Genomic DNA, 22,859 nt, shown 5'->3' on the forward strand with positions numbered 1-22,859 from the left:
AACCCAGGCATCTTCCTTGCAACGTCTGCTACTGCAATAAAGCAGCACAGGGAAGCCATGGGAAAGCAACAATGGGAGCTCAAGATCTGGCCCTTTATGTCTGGGTTCAGTTCTGAAAAGAAGAAAAACAATCTCCAAGCAAGATGTGGGCATGCGTTAACCCTTTTAAAGCACTCCTTATAACCACTGCTTGTAACAAAGTCTGAACTGAAGAATTTGCAGCAAGAATGTTCAAGTGGTACCTCACCTTCCAGTGCACCAGCATTACTATTACATTACAGATCTCACTGTGTTAATGATTAAGAGCCTGGAAACTCATGTTGAGAGAGAGGTACAATAGCAACACATGGATATATTCACTGACATTTAATATAGTCACTTTGATTAATTATTAAATCTCTGAAATGAACTTGGTACTTAAAATGCCTTTTCAAAGGGTCCAGTATTCCCATTAGCAAATTAACTTAACTCTCAACAGTTCGCATTAGTTGCTTGGAAACAATTACATTATTTAAGACATCTAAACGCACTTCACTCAATCCACCAACCCCCAAACTGGTTTCCCCAGAATTGATAAAGTCATTCCCTGTCCAACAGATTCACGTATTTTTAGTATTCCCTACATAGCCTGATATTACGTTTTCAAAAATAGCATCTTTGCAGTCACTGGAGCTACACTTAATTCCAGCCAGTATGCCCAGTCATCTCCAAAGTCGAAAATAAGAAGCATGAAGATTGCTCAAAAAGACAATTCAAATTTTACATACTTTAACACAAAATTTCTACTCAGGCACAAATATGTGCAGATGAATTATTCAGGCTAGCCAAACAGTCAGTACAGGAAAAGGTAGTGAAGCAAAACAGCAAATATATCTATAGTAAAAATATAATAATTACCAAATTTTTTTGTTTCCCTTAATTCAGTAGGTGTCTCTAAATAAAAAAGTCCTTTCATACAAACAGCCAATACCTAACCACTACTAATTAGACAAAAAAAACCTGACACCTATGAGCATTTTACTCATTTACAGTTTACAACTCATTTACAATTGTAAACAAAAAGTAAATATATCCTGCTGACAAGAAGAATTAACTATTTTTTGTCTCCTTCCTCACCCTTTTCAGCAAAATTTTGTTTTTCCTATGAACATTTTAAAATGCACGCTTCCCTAATTCTCAGGAAAGTAGCAGTTAGGTGAGTAAATGTGGGATCTGATTTGACCCTAAAAAGGCTGCTGCATCATCAGTGCTCACTAACTGAAGGGACTCTCAGAAAAGGGGAGGAGGGAGAACCGGGGCTGGGCAGAGGCAGAGAAAGCCACCTCTGTGGAGGACAGCTGCCCGTCCATGGCCACTCTGGCAGCTGGGACACAACCTTCAGCTTTCACTGCGGAAGCAAAGTCAGGAAGCCCCACCAGCCCCTACCACCACCTGAACCTCAGCAGTTCAGTCTAAGACCGGCACAGGTGGATCTTGAACTTCAACCAGTTAGAAAAGCTAGAAAAAACCCAGATCTAATTCTTGGCTCTACATAGTCCCTCAACAGACCAAGACAAGATGTGGCTGAGGTACCAGAAGGAAGCTCTGGCTTTCTGCTGGACACTCTTCATGTCTCGCGTAGCCGTGCTCCAAACCTGTTATTTCATTTCATACCATTCAGTCCTACTTGAGTGTGAACGTAAGCCAGTTATTTTAACTTCTGTAGAAACATACCTCATTCCCTGACATTTTTCAACATCTTGTTTTCAAATTAATTAAGCAAGGAAGTGAATAAAAAGTAATCTTCATTCTCTACAGCAGTGGTAGCCCCACTGGTGGCTTAATAAAAACAAGGTTTCCACACAAAAATGCTGACACAGACAGCTTTAGGTCTTAGAATACTTTAAAAACAAATTTCAGGCAGATAGACTGATATTTTAAAATAATTTTGTAATTCTGCATCTCTGAATAGCTCCTAGAGTTAAAGGTTATCCAAAGGTCACAAACCTTTTCCCCAGAGTAGACTCACAATCTTGAGATTGACACACACTGTTCTGTACAAAAAAAAAAACATGGAAGGGGCAAAAAGCCCATCTATTTGCATCCATTTGCACACTTCAAAAAATCCTACATAAACAAAACCATTCACAGCCTTCAAATTCATCACCACCTCAAAATAAACCCAAGCACACACACAAAGAAACGACAAAATATTGTCTTCAGTGGGACTGTATCTGATGTACCCAAGGAGAAGGTGGTGGGACGCCAAACTTGGTGCTAGGGGTTATGTCTAGGAAAACAGTACTTATGTCTGCTAATTGGCAGAGATGGGTATGGACATTGCCTTGTCTCTGGCACCTCCTCCCCCAGTGCCTCTGCTCCCAGTTCCCACTGTGAACAGCAGAAATACATAGTCAATGAAATAAAACTAAGCAACAAAAAACAGTACAAAAAACCCAAACAATTTTCTCCTACACTTCAATCATCTTTTAAGAAATGGGAGGATAAGATTTGCTTTACTACTTATCAGCGATTAGTAAATATTAGTAAAAGAACTTGCTGGTGTCCTCACGTGCCAAGCGCTGTCCATCAGATCACACGTGGCACAGAAGTGTGGACCCCCAGGACAGCCAGCCAGCCTGCTGGTACACGGTCCTGGGAGGGAGACACCCCCATCCCCAGCACATGCAATACGGAAGAATGTCTTCACGTTGATGAAATATTTATTTTCACATTCCCTATGGCAAAAATACAGAGCTGGAAAAATAATTTACAGATAGAAACCCAAAGATGTTTGAAGTGGTCAGAACCCTTGAGGATACAGGAACTTTGCCTGTTAACAGTTTGCTCATTTTTTTCTCCTTCAAGAATTCAAACAGGCTCGCTGTGTGGAAATGCAGATTATCTACACTTGAGGGGCAGCATAAGGGGATTTTACACATGCTGTTCTCAAAGTAAGTTTCTGCTCAAAAGTAATGATTCCTGAACCACATACACACACACAGAGACATCAGAGTTGAAATTTCAACATCAGGTGTTTTTTCCCCTTCATAATTACTCTCACAGGAGAAGCTCGGAGCACAGAGGGCCCGTGCCCACCCTCCCTACCACCATGTGCACCTGCAGGACCTTCACACAGCAAGGGCAGTTGCTCAGTACTGCATCAGACTTAAGCTTAACTGCAGACACAAAGACCAAAGCTTTGTATGCTTGATCTCTGTGCTGCAACATTAAGCACCAGACTTAAATGATTTATTCCACAGCAAATGCACCTTGGAAGTCCATGTTGTCGCAAGTTCTTCCGGCCCCTTTTTCACCATCTGAAGAAACAACACTGAGGTGCTCTAGCAGAGAGATCAATATAAACACACAGTTCATCTTTTGCTTCCAATCTTTTACACCATACAAAAAAATCCTCAAGCTGTCACTTGCCCGCACATGTATTTTCTATGTATGTGCGCAAACGTGCTTAGGTCCTGTCCAAAACTTCAGGATCCCAACTGGCCTCCATACTGAAGGAAGCATATATTTGTTTGCTTGGACTCTCTAATAGTAATTGGCTTTAACACAGCAAGGAGCAGCAGTCAGGTCTTCTCTAAAGCTCCACATGAAACCTTTTTCTTCCAAGGGAACAAAAGTAAAATAAAATTTTAAAAAATAATAACAACTGTACTTCACAGGCAATTTAACACATTTAATATTTACTACAATACGTCTATCTACTTCAGATTTTGCTTCAGTGCAACAGCATTTTGGGGTCAGTTAAATAAGACTCACTTTTCCTCTCTCTCCCCTGCCCTTCTTCTCCCACCCACACCCCCCAGCAGCACTTACAGGTCAAAACATTATCATTATTATAGGTTAAAATTTAAAATTTTAAGCGAAGACTTATGTATAAAAGATATTGGCGAGAATAACTGGCTTTTTCAAAGAAAAGAAATCAACAGTAAACTGCACTAATCAATGGTTATTGAATTCTGCACTCCAGGCTGGTGGTTCCTGTCAACAACGGTCATTCAGATCCAGGTTTTCCACTTCAGCTTTAATGAACAAGGTTGAAAGCATGCACTGAAATGAAATATTGCAGAACTAATCAACTGGCTTTGTTTTGGAAGCCTGAACAATTTCACTTGTGAACAAATAGGAAATAAAACCATGCATGCTTACGACTTATCTTAGAGGAAGCAATCCAGGGATGCTGATCTCTCAGTCAAAATACCCTTTTATCTCTGCCAGAAAGCGGAACAGAGTACAGAAACGCTAACAACAACTATTTGGAAGAAACTCTTAGAATTACTATTTTATTCCATACACACACACCATTTTCTTTAGGTTCACCGCTACAGACCCTTCCAGCTCACCCCGCCAGTGGGACTACTCACACTAATGGAGTTACTCACATGCCCAGCACCTGCAGGACCAAACCTGTGGCTGGCCTACACCAAGGCGCAGCTGAGACAATGTAACACTTCACAAAAAACACTGCCAACTCCACAAATCTGCTTGATAAAATAAACACCAACCAGGAAAGTGCAATGACTGCAGACAGATTTTTGAGAGCTCTGTTTTCCGTGCAGCAGCTATAAATGAAGAAACAAATAAATCTCCCCATGCATTTTAAAACGCACAGAAACAGACATTAAAAAGCCAAGACCACAATCTGTGAATAAAACAGCTGAATTTGCAGATGCAAAGGCTATTTGAACTTCACTTCCTCTGCTTCTTCCCCAGACAGCTTCCTATTAACATTTTTTTGATCTTGCCTTAAGTGAAGGCATCCCCAGAGGCCTTAGGTCAAGCCTAAAGGCAGGCCATATACGTCTGGAGCTCTAGATTATGCTGTCACATCAACAACTGACCGTCCTCCTGGTTTACTGAGCAGCACATACAGTTCTGTTTATATAAATAAGTAGAAAGAGCAGCTGGCAGTCACAGTACTAGTAACCTGTGCTTTTTAAAAGAAAAACACATACTGTAGATCGTGAACAGGAGTCTTCCACTTTCTAATAATATGTCACACATGTCTGCATCCATACTTTCTGGTCTGAATGTGACTAGAAAGCCCTTATTGCATGAGGGTTTAAGTGACTGCAGATGGGATGTGTTACCTTCTTCCCCAACTGCGATAAGACTTGATTTTAGAACATACCTGTAAGAGAAATCTTTTCTAGACTGCAAATTCAGGGAGTACTGCGTACCATAACTGTATCACTTGAAAGGACTTCAGAAGACATGAAGCTAGGTGAAGAGAAAGGGGTTCCAGGTATGTAATTCAGAAGATCCATTAAATTTCCACTTTGGGAAAACAAACAAGAAACCAGGGTCATTCAATTACCCAAGGCCCAGATGAAGAATTAAAGGAAAAAAAAAAAAATCTCAGTAAAGGGGTGGAAGGGGGGGGGGGGGTGTGGAGGATAAAAGAAAAAAAAAATGCCAGCATACACAGCAGGATGAATGAAATACCAAAACGTGTGTTCTCTCATTTAGATGTCCTGACCTAACTTCTCCCTCCATGCTGTAATCCTTGTTACTACAACAGACTGGACTTAAAAAATTGACAAATTTTCCAGAATCCACAAGCTGAAATGAGGAGCCTACAGACAGATAAACCATCCAGTGATCTTCTGGGAAGCACTGATCATTTCTGATCACTACAGTAATCAGAAGAAAAATCTGGGACAATTCACCTATTAAACTACTGCAGGCTTTCAGATATTGCTGGTTTCTCAGATTCCTTTTTAAGTTCAATTTAGCCGTGTATTTAAAAAATATAAATTGCTACCGAGAATATATGATCAGTAATAACAGGAACAATTTTAACTGTTTAGTGAAGCAGTTAAAATGAACAGAAGTGATCATGAATGTTTATCAATTACCTTCTGTAGGTTACTCAAAATCAAGTTAACTTTTTCTCCTTATTTGTACATGTCCCTGTATCAGTTAGTGGTAGTTTACATACACCTAAGGCCATTAAACTGCTGCTATTTATCATCCATTAATTAATCATATAAGACATATTTACCACGTCATCAAGACTTACAAGACATTTTATCGCAAAATAAAAGACCCCTGACCAAAACTACATTTTCCTTACCTGCAAATCCACCGACAATTTACCAGTGCATAAAATACCAACATATTGAAGCTATGTAACAATTCGTGCTAAACAATTACTTTCACAGAATTTTTAAAATTGTCTTAATGAAATATTGTGAGAAAGATACAGGGTTTGAGCATTTTCCATATATTAAGGCTACTTTCATACAATGGAGCAGTGTGTTACCTTGGCCGCCTTCTCTGCTCACACTGATGTAACCTCCTGAATAATTATGCCACCAGCACTACAGTTTTGTAAGAGACTTAAACCAACAGCTAATAAACTTCTGTCATTATCTACGAGAAAGAAAACCTACTGTGAATGGGCATGTGGCTGTAAAAAGCCCAATTATCCATACAGCACAAAGGACCACCAACTCCGGGCTGTAACTAGAATAGCCTTCAACAGTTTTGCGCAGTCTCTGGAAACAATTTGCCTGACACAATCTGCCCTACAAAATCCACAGCCATCCAGATTTGTTGTAACAGCCCAAGTTCAGAAAAGTAGTAAAAAAAAAAAAAGACCAAACCCAAAGAAGAAACTAGAAAGCAGCACTGTTTTCCACCCCACCATGAACAAAACACAAACACTGAATTGCAGCATGTAAATCAAGTACCAGTTACAAGATCATAATGTTCAGTGCTTTCTGCATCCCTTGCGATACTCTCAGGAATGGTGGTATTTTAAAGGGATGGCTGTACTCTTTCCAGTGGATAAACCTCTCCCTCCCCACTCTCCTGTAGCGCAGGGCTGGGTACTTCCCCCCTGAATAAGCCAGCAAAGATATACAAGATGATGGGGAGTGCAGAGGAGTGTTATCAAAACCCACCACATTCCTAAATTCATTTCCATTTTTGTAATTATGTTGCGAGTACACCAAGAAAAACTGAGTGAGTCATTAATGCCCTAAGCTTGAGAAGGCTTCTCTTTTTTCCAGCCAGGGTATGGCACAAGTGAATGCCAACAGATTTAGAAGTGCTGGGGATGCCTGCGTAACATCACTGGAAATCTTCTGGAAAGCCCAGGTGAAATATGGGTCAAGTTACAGAGGAAGCATTTCAGGAGACTACCAAAGCATCGCTAATTTCATAGGGATTTCATAGAGGCCAGTGGTTCCACCATCTTGCTGCACACCACTTAACGTAATTATTGATGGGCTGTTCTAACCACCAGCCTCAACAGCTTTGGCCTCGCCATTTCAGAAGTGACTCTCATCTCCTTTCAGCAATGAAAGGGGACAGAGCATCTTCATGACAAGCCACATGAAATACTACCACCACTCAATGGAAAAATCTGTGTTCCTGCTTTCTGACTTGTAAATGCCACCAGACGTATTTAGGTTTACTGACAACTGACCTGAGCGCTGCTGCTGGCAGCACTCTGTCAGAGATCCAGGCTCTCTCCCAACTTTTCTTCACAGGCATCTTCTCATTTCCCCTAAACTAGTCTGTCAGATGCAACATCCCTATCAGACAGCATGGCACACATCCCTTTTGATTTCCGAGCACTGAGTGCTAATACAGCTGGCACCACAGCCCACAGCTCCTGCCGTGACTCATCTCTTGTTGACTACACAGCTTCAACCAGGCTCCTACAAATGGGGCACAGGTAGCAGGTCATCTGGGCTTTAAGTTATTTTCTAATCTGCAGAAAGCAAGGGCAAAAAAGCTAATGTCACTCTATATTTAAAAGATTTGTGTACCACTTATTTTTTACTGCACTTATTTGTAATACATTTTGAATCTTTTTATTATTATTATTTAATAGAGATGCTACCAGCTGACAGAATAGCAACAAAGCGTATTGTTGAGTGAGGAGTTTCCCTCTGTGGGAGAGGGACAGTGCTATCAACATAACACAGACCTGAGTAGCCACAGAGCTTGTTAAATATTCCCAAAGGAAGCATCTATGAACCAACTCGAAAATGCAATTCACTGAGTTAATACTTCACATGGTATCCCTGTACTGTTGGTTTCACTTTCTTTTTCGTAGTTTCAAACATTAAAGACAGCTCTGGGGGAAATAATGTCTTTTCTCCTTTCTGCCTTCTACAGTCCGTCCTTCTTCTCCAACCAAAGTTCTCTTTCATAAAACCACATAATATTTTGAGGTTGGAAGGGCTCTCTGGCCCAAGCCTCCTGCTTAGAGCATGGCAGCTTTGAAATTCAATCTAACTTAAATAGGTAGATCAGGCTGCTCATGGCCTTGTCCAGTTAAGTTCTGAGTATCTCCGAAGAAATTTCTCAGTGTCCCATAACTATCTTCCCTTCCATCTCTGTCCTGCTCAACTCCACACCCAAGCATATACACACAGATCTTACCAGCACCTGGACCGAATCTACAAGCCTAATTTTGACACCTGGAAAACCATCTCTGATGGCTTATCTCCAGTGTCGACTTTATGCAGAAAACGTCGTGTCTGTGTGCCTTACACAGGGGCTCTAGATTTTATATTGTGTTTCGCAAGTACAGAACAGGCTGGGAAAATCCAAAGCGTTCATTCCTTGCCCTCTGCGGGGCTGTAGGAAGAGAGCAGCAAGGTCCCCTACACCCCGCAGATTCCTGCAGGGCAGTGAGATCTCACACCTCCTCTAGCACCCTCCCACTCCCATTCAGCATGGCTCTTCCCTTGGCCATCTTTCCAATGACAGTTCTCCTTATCATCTGTTCAAAGTGCCCAGGGACAGGCAAAAACCAAAACTGAATCCTCCCCACTCTGTCCCACGGCTGCCCACGGTGCTCCCAGTGTCAGCACAGGGACTGTACTGAAAAACCCACGTAAGCGCAACATGTATGATCAGATCCTACAGCCCTGCACCAAAAGTTACTTCTGCCATCTTAACACCAAGAGGATCTTGATTCATTTATAGCAAGTATTATGCCCATAACCTGCTGTTCGGAATTTCCACTGCATGCTAAAACCCAAGGAACTGCTGCTCCATATCTTCTATGATGGGCACACATACACACACACACAACCCCCCCGTTAAAAAAGCAAAGTGCAAGCACCAGATTTCAGAATTCCTAGCAAGCCTCAGTTTGGCCTCCTTTTACATATCCATTACAACACCATCTTTAATCACCTGATCTCCTACTTTTCACATGAGACCTTGTCTCATTTAAGGCCCCAAACAAATCATTTTAACTACTGAAAAATTATTTGAGACCTTGTTTTCCCCTTCATTGTTCAAAGTGTAATTCCATGCTTTAGTTCCCACCTATTATTCAAGCCCTTCTCTCTGGACAGACATTAATTTCTTCCTGAGCTCTTCTCTCTGGTGCTCATCACCATAGCCTTTGAGAGCTTAGCAAACACTGATTTATCTTCATAGCGTACCTGTGAAGGAGAGGTACCATTAACCTCATTTCATAGGTGCAGAACTAAAGCGCAGAGATTATCAAAGGTATGCAACAATTTAAAGGTTGCAGCCTGAGATGCCTTACGGCTGCATTTTCAGACCAGTCAGGCTTATATAATTTTTGCATATATAAACCATACTTCCCTGGGTATGCTACAGCAACTTGTGCCAGACATCTGCAAATTCAAGCTCTCAAGTCAGGGAAACGAGGGATAAGCCCTGATGGGAAGGTCAGGCGCGATGCTGCACCAGGGCTCTGCGCAGCCTCTGCCACATGCCGAAGTCATCACAAGGGCCACAGCAAAAATGAGCAGTTAGTCCTTTATTAAGGACTCTAATGAGAGGCTAAATTAAGGTTCTATAGGCACCCTTAATTCTATTGCCTTTTAACTTTGGAGCAAGTGTCCTCAGAACTGCAACAGTTTTGCATGCTGACTTGTGTTTAAATTCCTGGGCTTCAGAGGGAACCTAATCAGCAGCATTCAGGTGCCTGGGTGATCAGTAGCCTGGTCATCATGGACTCCTGTGTCAGCCACAGCACTACCCCTGCTCTTTTCTGCTGACAAACATTTAAAAAATTGCCTAGCAATTTCTGCATGTGTGATAAAGACTACCAAATTTTCCACATACAAACACTACCTAGAGTAAACAGGTGTTTACATTCATGCTGATGATCAACTACAGCTGCTGGCATGCCCTGCTGAAGGAACACAGCAATCATTCAATAAATGTTTATAATACCATCAGCAAGGGACTTATGTTGTTGTTTCCTTCTTTGTTCCACTAATTATTTTAAGTTTTCCATTGGAATTGAAGGCCGATATTAGAAGTGGCACACCAGTAGTTGCTTTTCTCTCTCTAGTCTTACTTCCCCTGATGTTTCATTCACTTTATAATATTCAAGGGGAAAAAATAATCACATCACTACATGTTCATGGTGTAAACTGACAAAGTCATGATAAAAACCATGAACTTACACATCATTTCAGGAAGCAGGAGGTCCAGATCTCTCTAAATTTCATTGTTTGAACCTGAATATCATATATACTAGATATACTGAAATATAAAAGATGCCAAATTCTCTAAAACAGTGAAGGTACAACCTTGTACCAGCAGCCACTGTAAGAGGAGGAATACCTGTAACAAATACGTTTCTTGAGCAGGAACAATCAGGATCTTTAATTACTCTGTAAAGAATAGGACTGAAAAGTAAATGAAAGAAAAGTAGCACAGAAATTGTAGACTCTTAATTGCTAGCAGGGAGAAGTACTAACACTTCATGCAAAGAATTATATAACTCCGGTCTCATTATTTCAGTGACTTAAAATATATAGAGCTAGTTTCCCCTCAAGCAACTCTAAAGCAATGTTTTACCATCCATGCTCTGTGCTGCCCCAGGAATCTAATGACCACTTGTAGAAGGGCCTCAAAGTAAAATTAAAAAGTTATCCTGTTGCTAACAAAAAAACTGGCTGTTGCACGACTGCTTTAGGGGAAAAAAAAAAGCAAAATTTCTACAGCTTGTTTCATGTGTAATGAAAATGTTTCACCAAAACCATCACACACCTGCCTGGCTAGAAGAAATGCTTGTCCCAGTCCTGCAGGGAACCCCACAGCCTTGGGTGCCTCACCAACAGACCCTGTGACTGGGTATCACGCTACTGTACAAGGAACATCACCAATTTAATTACCTTTGAATTTATATAAAGAACGTAATGCAGCTAAAGCCACTATTCAAACAGCTTAAGCATCTACAAACATAAGCCCTGTCACATGACTTACATGCTGTTAACCAATATAAAACAAGAACGGAGTAAAATAAGATTTTAATATATGCATATTTCTTACAGGCTAAATAATTTCATGGGATGCTCAAGAGCTGGTAATATTCTCCTTTATATAACTCATTCCTACTAGTTTGCTGTCTATAAAATGAGAATAATATGTAATTCTTCACCACCTCTTGGGTTCTTCTAGAAAGTATACAATCACTAACCACCATGATGAACAAGACTGTCGATAAACAGGATAACTTCCAAAATATTCACATAGAGCATCATAGTTGAGCAAGCCTTTGCAATACGATAGCTGCTATAAAATACAAAAGTGCACTTGATGCAATGACCAACTGTTTAATAAAACCCCAGTATCTAACACAGATGAAGATGAAAAAGCAACAGAAACAGCATGAGGGTACAACACCTTTATCTAATGAGTGCATGAATTTTATCCAAAACAGAAGATGTTGTGACTGGGTCCTGTACAGAGAAATTTTTAGCCTGGAAGTGGATGCAGAGACAACAGTTGCTTGCTACCACTTCTGTTTCATTCAGAAATCTCTGAATAGGAAAAGTTGACACTGTCTGTCCAAGCAATAAAGCTCAAATACAGTTGCTGCCTTTATCACCATGCCTGGCTCACAAACCAACACTGGATGGTAACCCTGTGGTGACAGGGTCTCTTTGGACAGGGGCATCGCGTTCCATTCGTGCTGAACTGTGGTGCCAGGGCTATCCAGACCTCAGGAAAAAAAGCAACTTACGGAAAACAGACAGAAATACTGAAGAACTATAACACATTAACGAAAATCTCCAGGGTACAACAATCATGAAACAGTCATTGAGGAGAAGGAAATAAGAAGCTTTAATAAATTTTAGTTATTTTAAACAAGATTATTTTCACTGTGTTTTCAAGGCCTGCCATACTCTGCTCCGGTCACCAAAAGCCTTTTTTCTTGTAGGCTGCAACAAATGTATTACCTTTAGTTTCGATGAAAGCTGAGGTTTTACTGTACTGACTTGACAAGATCTGTGATGGGAGGAGAAACTCCCACCACACACACACACACATATCCAATTGAACTGCAGGCTAGCAACACACACTCTTCGTAAAATGAAAAGCAGTTGTCCTGTATTCCTCACCCTTAAGATCGATTAACATCTCTGCAACCTGAGCTAGAGATATCCAACACCCTTGTCACCACATTACTCATAAAACCATTAATTCTTATACAACCCCAATCAAATTTACAAGGCTGCTTGCAAACAAGAACTATTTGTACCAATTTATGAAGTGGAGAAAATCTGGACAGGACCAATGCAGCTACTGACTGCAGCATTAAGAAACCATAGGCATATCACTTCCCTCAGTGTTTTCTCTTAGTGCTATTTCAGTAGTAGGTCTCTTCCATCAATATTTAATCCAGCTTTAAAACCACCCAGGGTATGAAAGGCAAAGACATTTGTTACTACAATTTTGGCAGCTGAGGGAGTTTCTACACCATAACATTGAGTCATGTTGGAGAGTAACGCTCAAGTGGAGTTTTTCTGCTGACATCATCCCAAATAGTGTCTCACATAGCCAATATTCATTTTAACTAATTATTCCCAGAGTTCAGTCAACTGATTTCTAAATTTTCAACTCCGAGTTATAGAAAACTCGGGTTTTAATTTTTTTTGCTGTATTTGCTAGGCTAGGAGTCAAATGCCTTACCCTCACCTTCTAATGACTGACACAGGGAAAGAGATAGGACAATTAATAGAAAGAAAGGAGAGATCATCACACGCATTTTGGAGACAAATTCAAAGAGGCTGACTGTCCTAAAAATGAGAAGCCAGATGATTCTCACATAAGAATTGCGGAAGAATTAATAAAGGGCATCACAGAGAAAAACGATACATGATTTCACCACATATAATCTATGGCAGACCACTTTGTCCAAAATACCAATGCTCCGGTTAAAGAACATATACTAGGCCCTGACAAAGGACAGAATAAAATTATTTGTGGGACTCTGAGTGACTGGAATGTTTTAAGGTCAGGGCTAAAAAAAAAAAAAAAAAATGGGACCTTTCGGGTTAATGGGACTTTACTAGTAAAATTCTTTAAGCGTAAGGGATTTTCTTTAATATTTTCATTGCATCAACACAGAAAATAAAACCTTTGTGCCAGTGGACTATGCTGCCGACAAGATAATAGGAAGAACCAATGCAAACAGAGTATCTTGCAGAAGGAGGTGGATGACAGAAACCAGAAGTAACATAAATAATACAAAATTTAACAGTAAGCATTCACAGCAACGGCCTCTGGACCTGCCTGGGTTTTGTATGACCTATGAGGTTCCAAAATCATTTGGAAAAAACCCAAACACTTCCAAGTGTTTTGCTAAAGAAAAGACTTAGCGCTGAAATCAGACTGGAGCGTGGGAAGAAGGGGTTTGGGTTTGTTTTGGTCAGAGGTGACCAAATCAGGCTGGGTCCCAAAACCACCTTCCTGCTCAAGACTACGCTGAAACTCAAAGGTCTGGGCAAACCACCCTGACTTCAGCAAAAGGATATATGTCATTTTGGCAGTGCTCCAGGGAGCTCTGCTACACACCACTGCTGACGTTCACCATCAGTCTTGGTAATAATATGACAAGGGCCTTTTTCACGCAAAGCCTTATTAAAAGGAACAGGTTGAATGGTAGTGCTGCAATGCTGTGCAAGATAAATATAATACTTTTAAAATAATTTTATGTAATAAGTACCAACTTGTCTGAGTAGGCTGGGTAACAATTTCATGACCCATTATGCTCACACTGCAAAGTCTCACCAAAATGAATATGATGACTGCACTAATGTCAATATGCGTTTGCATAACAAAATTATTTAGTTATTCTAGCATTATGTAGCACAGAAAAACACTCTTCAGATAATAGGAGAGCTGATGTTGCAGGTTAAAACAAGGATATTTGTTTAACTGAACCAAAATGGATGAAACGTCCAAGGAAAAAGGCATCTGACTCCAGAGCTGGGATCTTTTTTACCCAGGGAGCTTTAGGCACTACTGCATGTTCCTCTCATGCAGCTGTGTCCTACTATCACAGCTAATGTGGTCTTCCACGACAAAGCTTCAGAGGAGTAAAGACAGTATACCTAACAGCAGGAGCTACAGTATCTCAATATCCAGGCACACCTCAGCCAAGGACAAACTGAAGTCACCTTTCTTCTCTGATTCCCAGAGGACTGTTCTATTTTTAACTTTGTTTTCTTTCTGTTTGATCCTTTGGTTATTCTAATGTAGTTTCTGCAGTTTTCCATTAATTCTGCCTCCATACAACACACTAAGCAATACCACAAATGGGAGGAAAAGAGAGTAACAAGCTCATAAAGCGATTGGCTCAGACAATCTTCAAATGCACTGGCTAATTGGATATATAACTGATAAATGATGATGGAGGAGGGATGGATAACAATGCAGGGAGAGGAAACTAAATCTAAAAAAGCTCCAACTCTGTTCAGTTGAATGAACAGTAGGTCTTTGATTTCATTAGCTCTGATATTCTGAGTATCATACTAATAAATATCTTCTCAAGCACGCATTCTTCTAAGCATATGAATACAGAAGGAATGGCTCTGCAGTTACTCTAAATTTGCACAGTAAACAGCCTAACACCAGCCCATAATTAAATTAAATAGAAAACATTTAATTGTCCCCACTACAGGAAATTCAATTTCAAGACAGCATTTATAGCAGCACCAGCAGCACCTTTTCGCATTTTGTACATTCCTTGAAGTAGCTACCACACATATCCAACCAAATAGTGACACGTATAGTACATGGAAAGACCAGACAAAAGAAGCACTTGAGCACTTGTGTTTGATGTGGTATCTCTATAAAGACTCCAGGCTCAAACCTCCTGTGACGTGTTTGGCCTAAGGAGCTGCGAGAAGCTGCGAACTCTGTGCATCCAACTCCAGAGAACTGTGCACTATTTTGACCACTCAGAGTACTGTGATCACTATTGTAAATACCGCTTCAAAATCTGACACAGATTCATCCAGTCTGAAATACTCATGACCTCCACAGGCTTCAGTCTGTACTATCTTTCTATTTTCTAAGTAGAAGGAAAAGGAAAACATATTAGATATTCAGCTCAATCTTAGTGCCTTACATTAAGTCAAGAGTTAATAATTTATTAATCAGCATTCAAGAAATCCTTATTACATGTGACAGTTTTTGGAGGGGTTTTGCTTTCTTATTTAAAAGACCTTCAACAACAACAATCAGCCAGGGAACTATTCTGACATACTGCCTTGACACATTCCTTTGATTTACATATTAAAGCAAGAAAAAGTTACCTGCCTTCACTAACATACATCATCTTCACATTTTTCAGTGCTAAGTAGATTTAAAATTTTTAGTTCTTGCGTAGAAGCTTTTATGTCAGTATGTTACCTGTTACAACTGCATCATCCCCAAAACAGGTCTTTATCTTACACGAACTAAGTCTTGACAACATAGACAAATTATAACCTTATCAGCATGGTAAATTTTCTTAAAAATTGAAAGAGATCAAGAGTGTATTAAGGAGAAACCAAGTAAAAAACCAAGCACCCTACATTAGTTTACTTTTGGAGATAGGCAAGCATGGTGCACTGGGAGAAAACCAAAAAGAAAATCTCTTGCTTCCTAATTTTCCACTCTGGTGCTGTAAGGCACAATCACGGTCATCGTTCTGTCTTAAAACAAATTTGAGGGTCTTACGATTTATTACAGCAAAGTGGAAATGAAGCCAAATGATGCAAAAAGATTCTGACAGCCACTCACATAGTACAGAACAACAAAAAAGTGCATCAAACATGGACTGTTCAACAAAAGGCACAGCTTCACTGCAAAGCTCCCAAACCACCAGGCAGAAGAGCAGAAACCTTTACAAAAAAAGTTATTTTCTGTGCATGACTGGTTCTGCTGTCAAGACCTCACCTTGACAGCACCGCAGAATACCCGGGGCAGCAGCTGAGTGTGGCTCCCCTCCCACTGTCCCTGTGGGCACCTCTGGGCAGGTCCCTTCCTCCAGGAGAAACCCAAGGCAGACGGGCAGCTCCGAAGCCTGACAGGTACAGGGGACGAACCGTAACAAGCTGCAGGGAACTGCTCATAGTTTGCACCGGGACTTCTGAGCAGGTGGTTTATTTTTGTTTTGGGTGAGCTGCTGCTGTCACGTGAGCACAAACAAAACCCACCACTTAATTCTTCATGAGTGGTCCTGGACCTGCGGCAGGGAAGCAGCCCACTTGAGTTACTCGAACTGAAAAGACCAGGTCACAGTGGAGGCTCAGAAGACAGACTTTCACTTGATAACAAACATTAACCATTAACTCCAACTTACACATCCGAGATCGCTGCCTTTATAGTGATTTTAAAACACCCATGCGGTTTTCTGAAGGCACTCTACAAGGGCTAGCGCCACCCTATCACTTCTCAGCACAAAGTGTTTTAACCAAAGGTTTCCAGCAGTCAGACTCCAGCTGCACCTGAAATCTTACCTGGGTTTGCATACAGACCCCACTTTGAGAGCAGCTGTGCCACTTCAGCTGCTTTGTATTGTTCATCAGCAGCCACAGTCAGATAAAGCCCTAACAGGAACAGACATTTTAATGCTTGCACAAGGCTCAGATTCTAACAAGGGAGGAATACCGTTTGCATTTGGTGGGTTTAGGGTTTTTAAACATCTTAAAAGCATAACATTTGTCACAGCCAAAGGAAAATGAGGTCATGCAAAATACTTACTTCGAAAATGCTCTGAGGCATAATAGTAGACATCCTCATAGCCCTCATGGTAATCCTCCTCTGGCCGGTACTTTTTGCCTTTTCTTCTTCTTGATCTTCTTATCTGCTTGACGAAGCCCAAGAAGCGCTCCATCTCCTTCCTCAGCAGCACTAGCCAGCAGCCCCCTTTGCCCTCTGCTTCACAAAGAGCTGTCCCAGCATGAATCAACTGCAAGCATTGGAGCAAAGCTGCAGCCTCCGACCGGCTGCTCCAGCACCATTTAAAAAACCCCTCCCTTATCTCAGCTGTGACTAGGAAGCATATTGTTTTCCCTTAAAAAAAAAAAAAAAAAGGGTGGGGGGTGGACTTTATCAAATCTACTGACTGGAATATTTCAACATTAAAATAGACAAAGGAGGAAAATACTGAAGTGAAAGGAGAAACTCAGTATTTCAAGCAGTTATTAAACAGCAGAGGACAAAGTTGAAGAGACCTGCGTGCCAGCAAGGGGAAGCCCAGCACTGAGAGCTCCCTATCCTGTGTCTCCATCATTTGAAGAGGGGCTGGGAGGCGGGGATAGATGTTAGTCAATGGACTGAACCATATCTCAAGGCAAAACAGGTTTTCATTTGCCGGTTAAACTCTGCCCTCATATTTACCCAGGCACAGGCTCAGGAGCCCGCTTGATTTCATTTGTTGTAAGAACAGGAAACACACCGATCCATTTCTGGCATCACATATGCTGGATGAATAAATAGCAAAAGTGGTTTAATCCGTACACACAGCCCACTCACCGGCAAGTGTGCGCTGAATGTGTTAATTGGAGCAGCAGGGAGAAAGCTCGGCAGCTGTTAAAAAATGACACATATACCCACTGGGCATTAGTGTATTCTAATCACTGCTAGATCTAAATATTAAAAGGCACTCCACAGACAGGTCTCCTATAGAGCTGGCCAGGCTATATTGCAATAGGCAAACAAAGGAAGCAACATCACAAGCGCACCATGATGATACTCATTTAAAATCCCAGCAGAGTTTTAAAAACTTGAAAAATAAGGTACAGCTGACTATCCTTTGTACAGGATGACAGGAGCAAAAAAGCCTGAAAAGGAGCTGGCTCTCTTCTCTTGCTGCGTGCCTGAATCCCACACACATTCCCTAAGATAAGGCTGGAATTTCATCCGTGTTTCTGATGAAGTTTCCCTCCTGCACAAGAACAAAAGCAGTGCCTGCTTGAATCCTATCACATTGACATCCACCACAGGGTTTTTTTGTAACTGTGCTCCAGCCAGCCAAGTGAGGTCTCTAGTCCAGCAGGACCTCTCCTGTCTGCTGGCACAAGTCAGGCATCAGTCAGTTGCCTCAGCCAAACCACATACCAAACATGGTCACCTGCACTCACGCTCACAGGCGACACCATTTAGCACCCATGAGCCTGAGGAAGTCTGAGAGTCTTTCTGTAAAACAGATTTTACAGGGTCATCACCTGGAAAATGAAGAGCACGCAGAGGTGGGATTAGTTTCTGGTGATGCAGACATTTCAGTGAGTCATTATTCTGCAAAGCGCAAAGCAGGGCAGTGTTTTTAAAAACGTGAAAGTAGCAGCAAAGCAAAAGCCAGGATTGCAATTTATCATTGTTTCAAGAGAAGTATGCAGAGTCGGATCAGAACTGAGGTGGGATTTTCTAGTTTTGAAATACATAAAAGTTACTAGCAGAGATCAGCTAGACCTGCTATCAGAGTCCTAAACCAAACACACACGAAAAGCAGGCACTGGAATTCTTTCAGGCTTGTTCCAGCTTCCCAGGTGTTTTAAAACAATATTGTCACAAACCCACATCCATTTTATCCATAAAAACTCACACCCCCCTGGATGCTCCTACCATGCTCCCCACAGGAATAAAGACTCATCCTCCTTGACCTTACCAGCCCCTGCTTTTCCACTGTGAAAATGCAGCTGCTGTTGCTGGCTGATGAACACCCTGAGGGCACTACCAGAATTATTTTTAGTGTAACTTCTATAAGAAGGTTGTGTTTTATTACAAGTCTGTTTTTATCACACAGCTTCCAACTTTCAGAGGGTAAAGACCTTAGAGGACTATTACAGGCGTATTACCAAAAATAAAAAACGCCAATAAAACTTTTGATATGGATCTTTAAGAAGGGGTCACTGTGTGTTCTGAAGGTTTCAATTCACATATCTTTTCTGTGCTCTGCCAACAAGCAGCAAAAACATTACATTAGTACCATGAAACACGCAAACTAGACAGACTTAGCCTACAGCAGAGGCAGCACTCTCTTTTCAGAGAGGAAAATGTTTTGATACTGTATTTGCTCCTGTAGAATACTCTACCTAACAGATGTGCAAAAAATTCCTTATAGGTGTCAGAAACATTCATCTTGAAGACAAGTTTGCAGCCATCACCATTCCCCGAAGTTAAATTATAACATTAAATTAAAAAGTAGCTGTATAATTTTGAAAGAAGAAAATGTAAAAACTTCCTTGCTTTTAAACTGGTCTCTAAGTGAGAGCTGAAAACCAGAATCGAGCAGACGTTTGGCTTTCATCAAGTAAATAGATCCTTCTCCAGCACCTCTGTTGCTAAACATGCTGCTGCAGCAGAAGCTTCTGCTGGAGAAGCAGCTTCCCTGGTCCTCAGCGCACCTCAGGGAGGCTTCAGTCCTTTCCATAACAAGACCAACACAGCAAACAAGCAGACAAGGGAGCAACCAAATCATCTCAGCTAGCACAATAAACACCAGATGTAGTACACCAACTGCCTGACCATTTTCTAGAGAGAACTGACCTAAATCCGGGCAAATTTTGAGCTTTAGAAAGTGTGTCATTACCTTGCGCAATGGACCTTCCGTTCTCTTCACATGCTCATGAGGTGCATCACACGAACAGATGACTAATGTAGTAAAGCAGGAAAAAATGCACTAAATGGTAGTACTGGTCAGTGTTCATGGTAATGGGTCCCACCTATCTTGTATGTAAAGCATGAAGGGGTTGAAGGGGAGCATGAGCACGCTTCAGATAAGCACAGGGTGTTCTTCACTGTGTATCACCAACTACTACGGTCTACAAGGGCAGGCTCCATCTCCCTCCATCTCCTGAACTGAAGGCACAGAAGCACACTCACAGTTTCTATCACAAAAGCCTATAGTCTCACCAGCATGTAAATTATACAGCTGTTTCCTTTTGCATGAATGCAAACAGTAGAGACAAAGTTTCAGCTGTTTGGTTTTTTTTGGGGTTGGTTTGTTTTGGTTTGGTTTTTTGTTTGTTTGTTTTTTGTTTTGTTTTTTTTTTTTGTAACCTGGAGCAAGCTGAGCTTTTGACAGGATTTTCCCCACCCTGAAATATTACTGCATTCAGGACAATTCAAAGAGAATTCCGGAAATACCTTAACTGAGGACAATGTTGTTATACATTAATAGGAGTCAGAATATTAAGTGTTTCACTACACCATAAATTTCTGAACAAAACATGTTTCATATGCATTACGTACTACCTCCACTGCTTTGCCGAGAACACTGGAGACATTCATTAGCTACTCATCATGCCATACCTGTAAATATTTTATCATAGTCCTACTTTCAAACGTATAAGCAGAGAATTCAGTTTCACAAACACAGTTTACTGTAGTTAGAAAAAAACCCAAACCAAACAGCTAACTACTGCTTTCCCCACTGCTCAGGATTCACCCTTCTGCAGCTTCTTGTGGCAAACAGCTCATCCCTTCCTGGAAATGAAGATGGCTCTTTCAGCCTTCTGCTTGAAAAGGAATAAAAAAGCTGAAACTAATAGACATATATCACAGTTCCAGAAAAGCATATTGATTTTATGGGAGGAACAGAGAAAGAAACAAACATTGGCTTTCAACTTTTTAAAACGTAAAACATCAAAGACAACAATGAGTTTCATCCCTTAATGACAAAGAGAATAGAATAATTATGCCTAGAGGGCGTAAAATTAGGTGTTGGTTGATATTCTGAAGCTCTCTCTGAACTAGAATTTTGAGAATTGATTTTCTGGTGTTATAATGCCACAACAGAAGTTGCAATCTAAATATGTCTCGAGCTCTTTGGCTCATCCTTTTCTCCATGAATACACCTACTGCAATCAAAGCAAGTGCTCTACTGCCATTTCCAAGGTGACTTCCTCAGAAGAAGCAAGGAATATCATGCTGTGTCTGGCATGATCTGCATAATAAAAATTTTGCCAAGTGACGCCAATTAGATAATATTTACATTCTCCACTCTGATAACTGATTTGTATAAGTTAAGAAGAAGCCCCATCAAACTGGATCTGTCTCTCGTCAGTGACTTACTGGAAAAGAGTTCACAGCAGTAATAAAACAAATATACCATTAAGACACTGTTCTTTTCAAATAGTTGAGCTGAGGCATAAATGTTTTTGCAGCCATCGATAATTCTCTCAAAGACAGATCTCAGCATTTAAGCTTTAACTTGCCTTTGTACCCATTGGAAAGATTAGGTCTCTCATCGTCATGTAAGATACTTGCATTTAACATTTTACTTGCACAAAATTAGCTATGCAGTTATCGAGGTAAACTTTCATGAGTGACACCTATTTTCTACAGCACTTTTTCCAGAAACTGGGCAAAGAAGTAGGAAAAACATTTCGGTATCCAAGGATAAGCCATTAAGGTAGTAAATATTTAACAAGGATTTTCATTTGAAGGGGCTTGGGTATCAGGTCTGGCTGAGCCCCATAGCAGCCCCCACAGCGAGCGCTGTGCTTGCGTTGGTAGCTGGAAAGGTGCTGATAACACACCAGTGGTTTGGCTACTGCTGAGCAGCGCTGGCACAGCATCAGGGCTGGCTCTGCAACATCCCCCCTCCCCATCACCAGCAGGCTGGGGGTGGGCAAGATCTCGGAAGGGGACATAGACAGGGCAGTTGAGCCAAACTGACCAAAAGGACATTCCATACCATATGACATCTGCTAGATATAAAAGCTAAGACAGAGGAGGAAGAAGGGGAAGGCATTCATTATTTAGGACATTTGCCTTCAGGAGCAACCACTACGCATACGGAAGGCCTGCTTCCCAGGAAGTGACCAAACATTGCCTGCCGATGTTTTCCTTCACTTCCACACGTGCAACTTTTGCTGTTGCTTCATTAAACTGCCTTTATCTTGACCACAAGGTATTTTCATCTTATTTTCTCTCCCTCCTCCCCCTCCCCATTCTGCCAAGAAAGGGAGTGATAGAGCAGCTTGGTGGGCACCTGGCATCCTGCCAAGGTCAACCCACCACAGCTTGCAAACATTATGTTCTGAAACCAGAGCCTGTATACCAAGCAAGCCTCTCTAACACTTTGAATCATAATTACAGAATGGCACTGGCACCAATTAACAGTTCTAAGAGGTATTTTGCATCCTGTTCATCAGCATGCTTCAGTGTGTAAAAGAAAAATATTTTAGATGGAAGAACCCTCCCTGTGTCTCCCCCTTCTTCTCTGGGCAGCTCTGAAAAGCTTTCTGCTAGAGGAAGGAATGCTACCACCGGGAGGCAGCCATGGAAAAGAACACACGACGGCCGCCACAGAGACCTACCTGCTACAGGTTACTTCCTTGGAAAAAAACCCACAAAATTATAAATGCACAATACAAAAATTAAGATGAATATAAACAGTTCTTGGGGGCTGGCTGAACAGAAAACATAGTTCTCTTTCCCTTTTCCCTCAAGCCCTAAACCACAAAGACACAGTAAAGCTCAAAAGGGAAGAACCGTTTCTTCTCTGTCTCTTTCAATCAAGGGATGTCTCTGATAATCTGCTGTCATTGTTTCTGGGGACCAGCAGTAATAGACAAAGGAACTACTCCCCTTATCCATCTTACGGTACCATCTTGCCTGACCTT

General features: G+C 41.2%; 1 protein-coding gene across 9 annotated transcripts in view; it reads right to left on the reverse strand.

Annotated features, from left to right (window-relative positions):
* Positions 1 to 22,859, reverse strand: part of GRIP1 (glutamate receptor interacting protein 1) — a 328,611-nt gene that overhangs the window by 213,943 nt on the left and 91,809 nt on the right. For 8 of the 9 annotated variants that reach the window (XM_040595939.1, XM_040595944.1, XM_040595934.1 and 5 more), the window contains exon 1: positions 16,990 to 17,503. The exons of the other annotated variant lie outside the window; for it this stretch is intronic. In XM_040595939.1, coding sequence (XP_040451873.1) covers positions 16,990 to 17,122 — 133 coding nt within the window. In that variant the 5' untranslated portion in view covers positions 17,123 to 17,503. Of the gene's footprint in view, positions 1 to 16,989; positions 17,504 to 22,859 lie in introns of those variants that run through there. 9 annotated transcript variants of the gene reach the window in all.

This window comes from Falco naumanni, chromosome 5 (genome assembly GCF_017639655.2).
Source record: "Falco naumanni isolate bFalNau1 chromosome 5, bFalNau1.pat, whole genome shotgun sequence".
NCBI lineage: Eukaryota > Metazoa > Chordata > Aves > Falconiformes > Falconidae > Falco > Falco naumanni.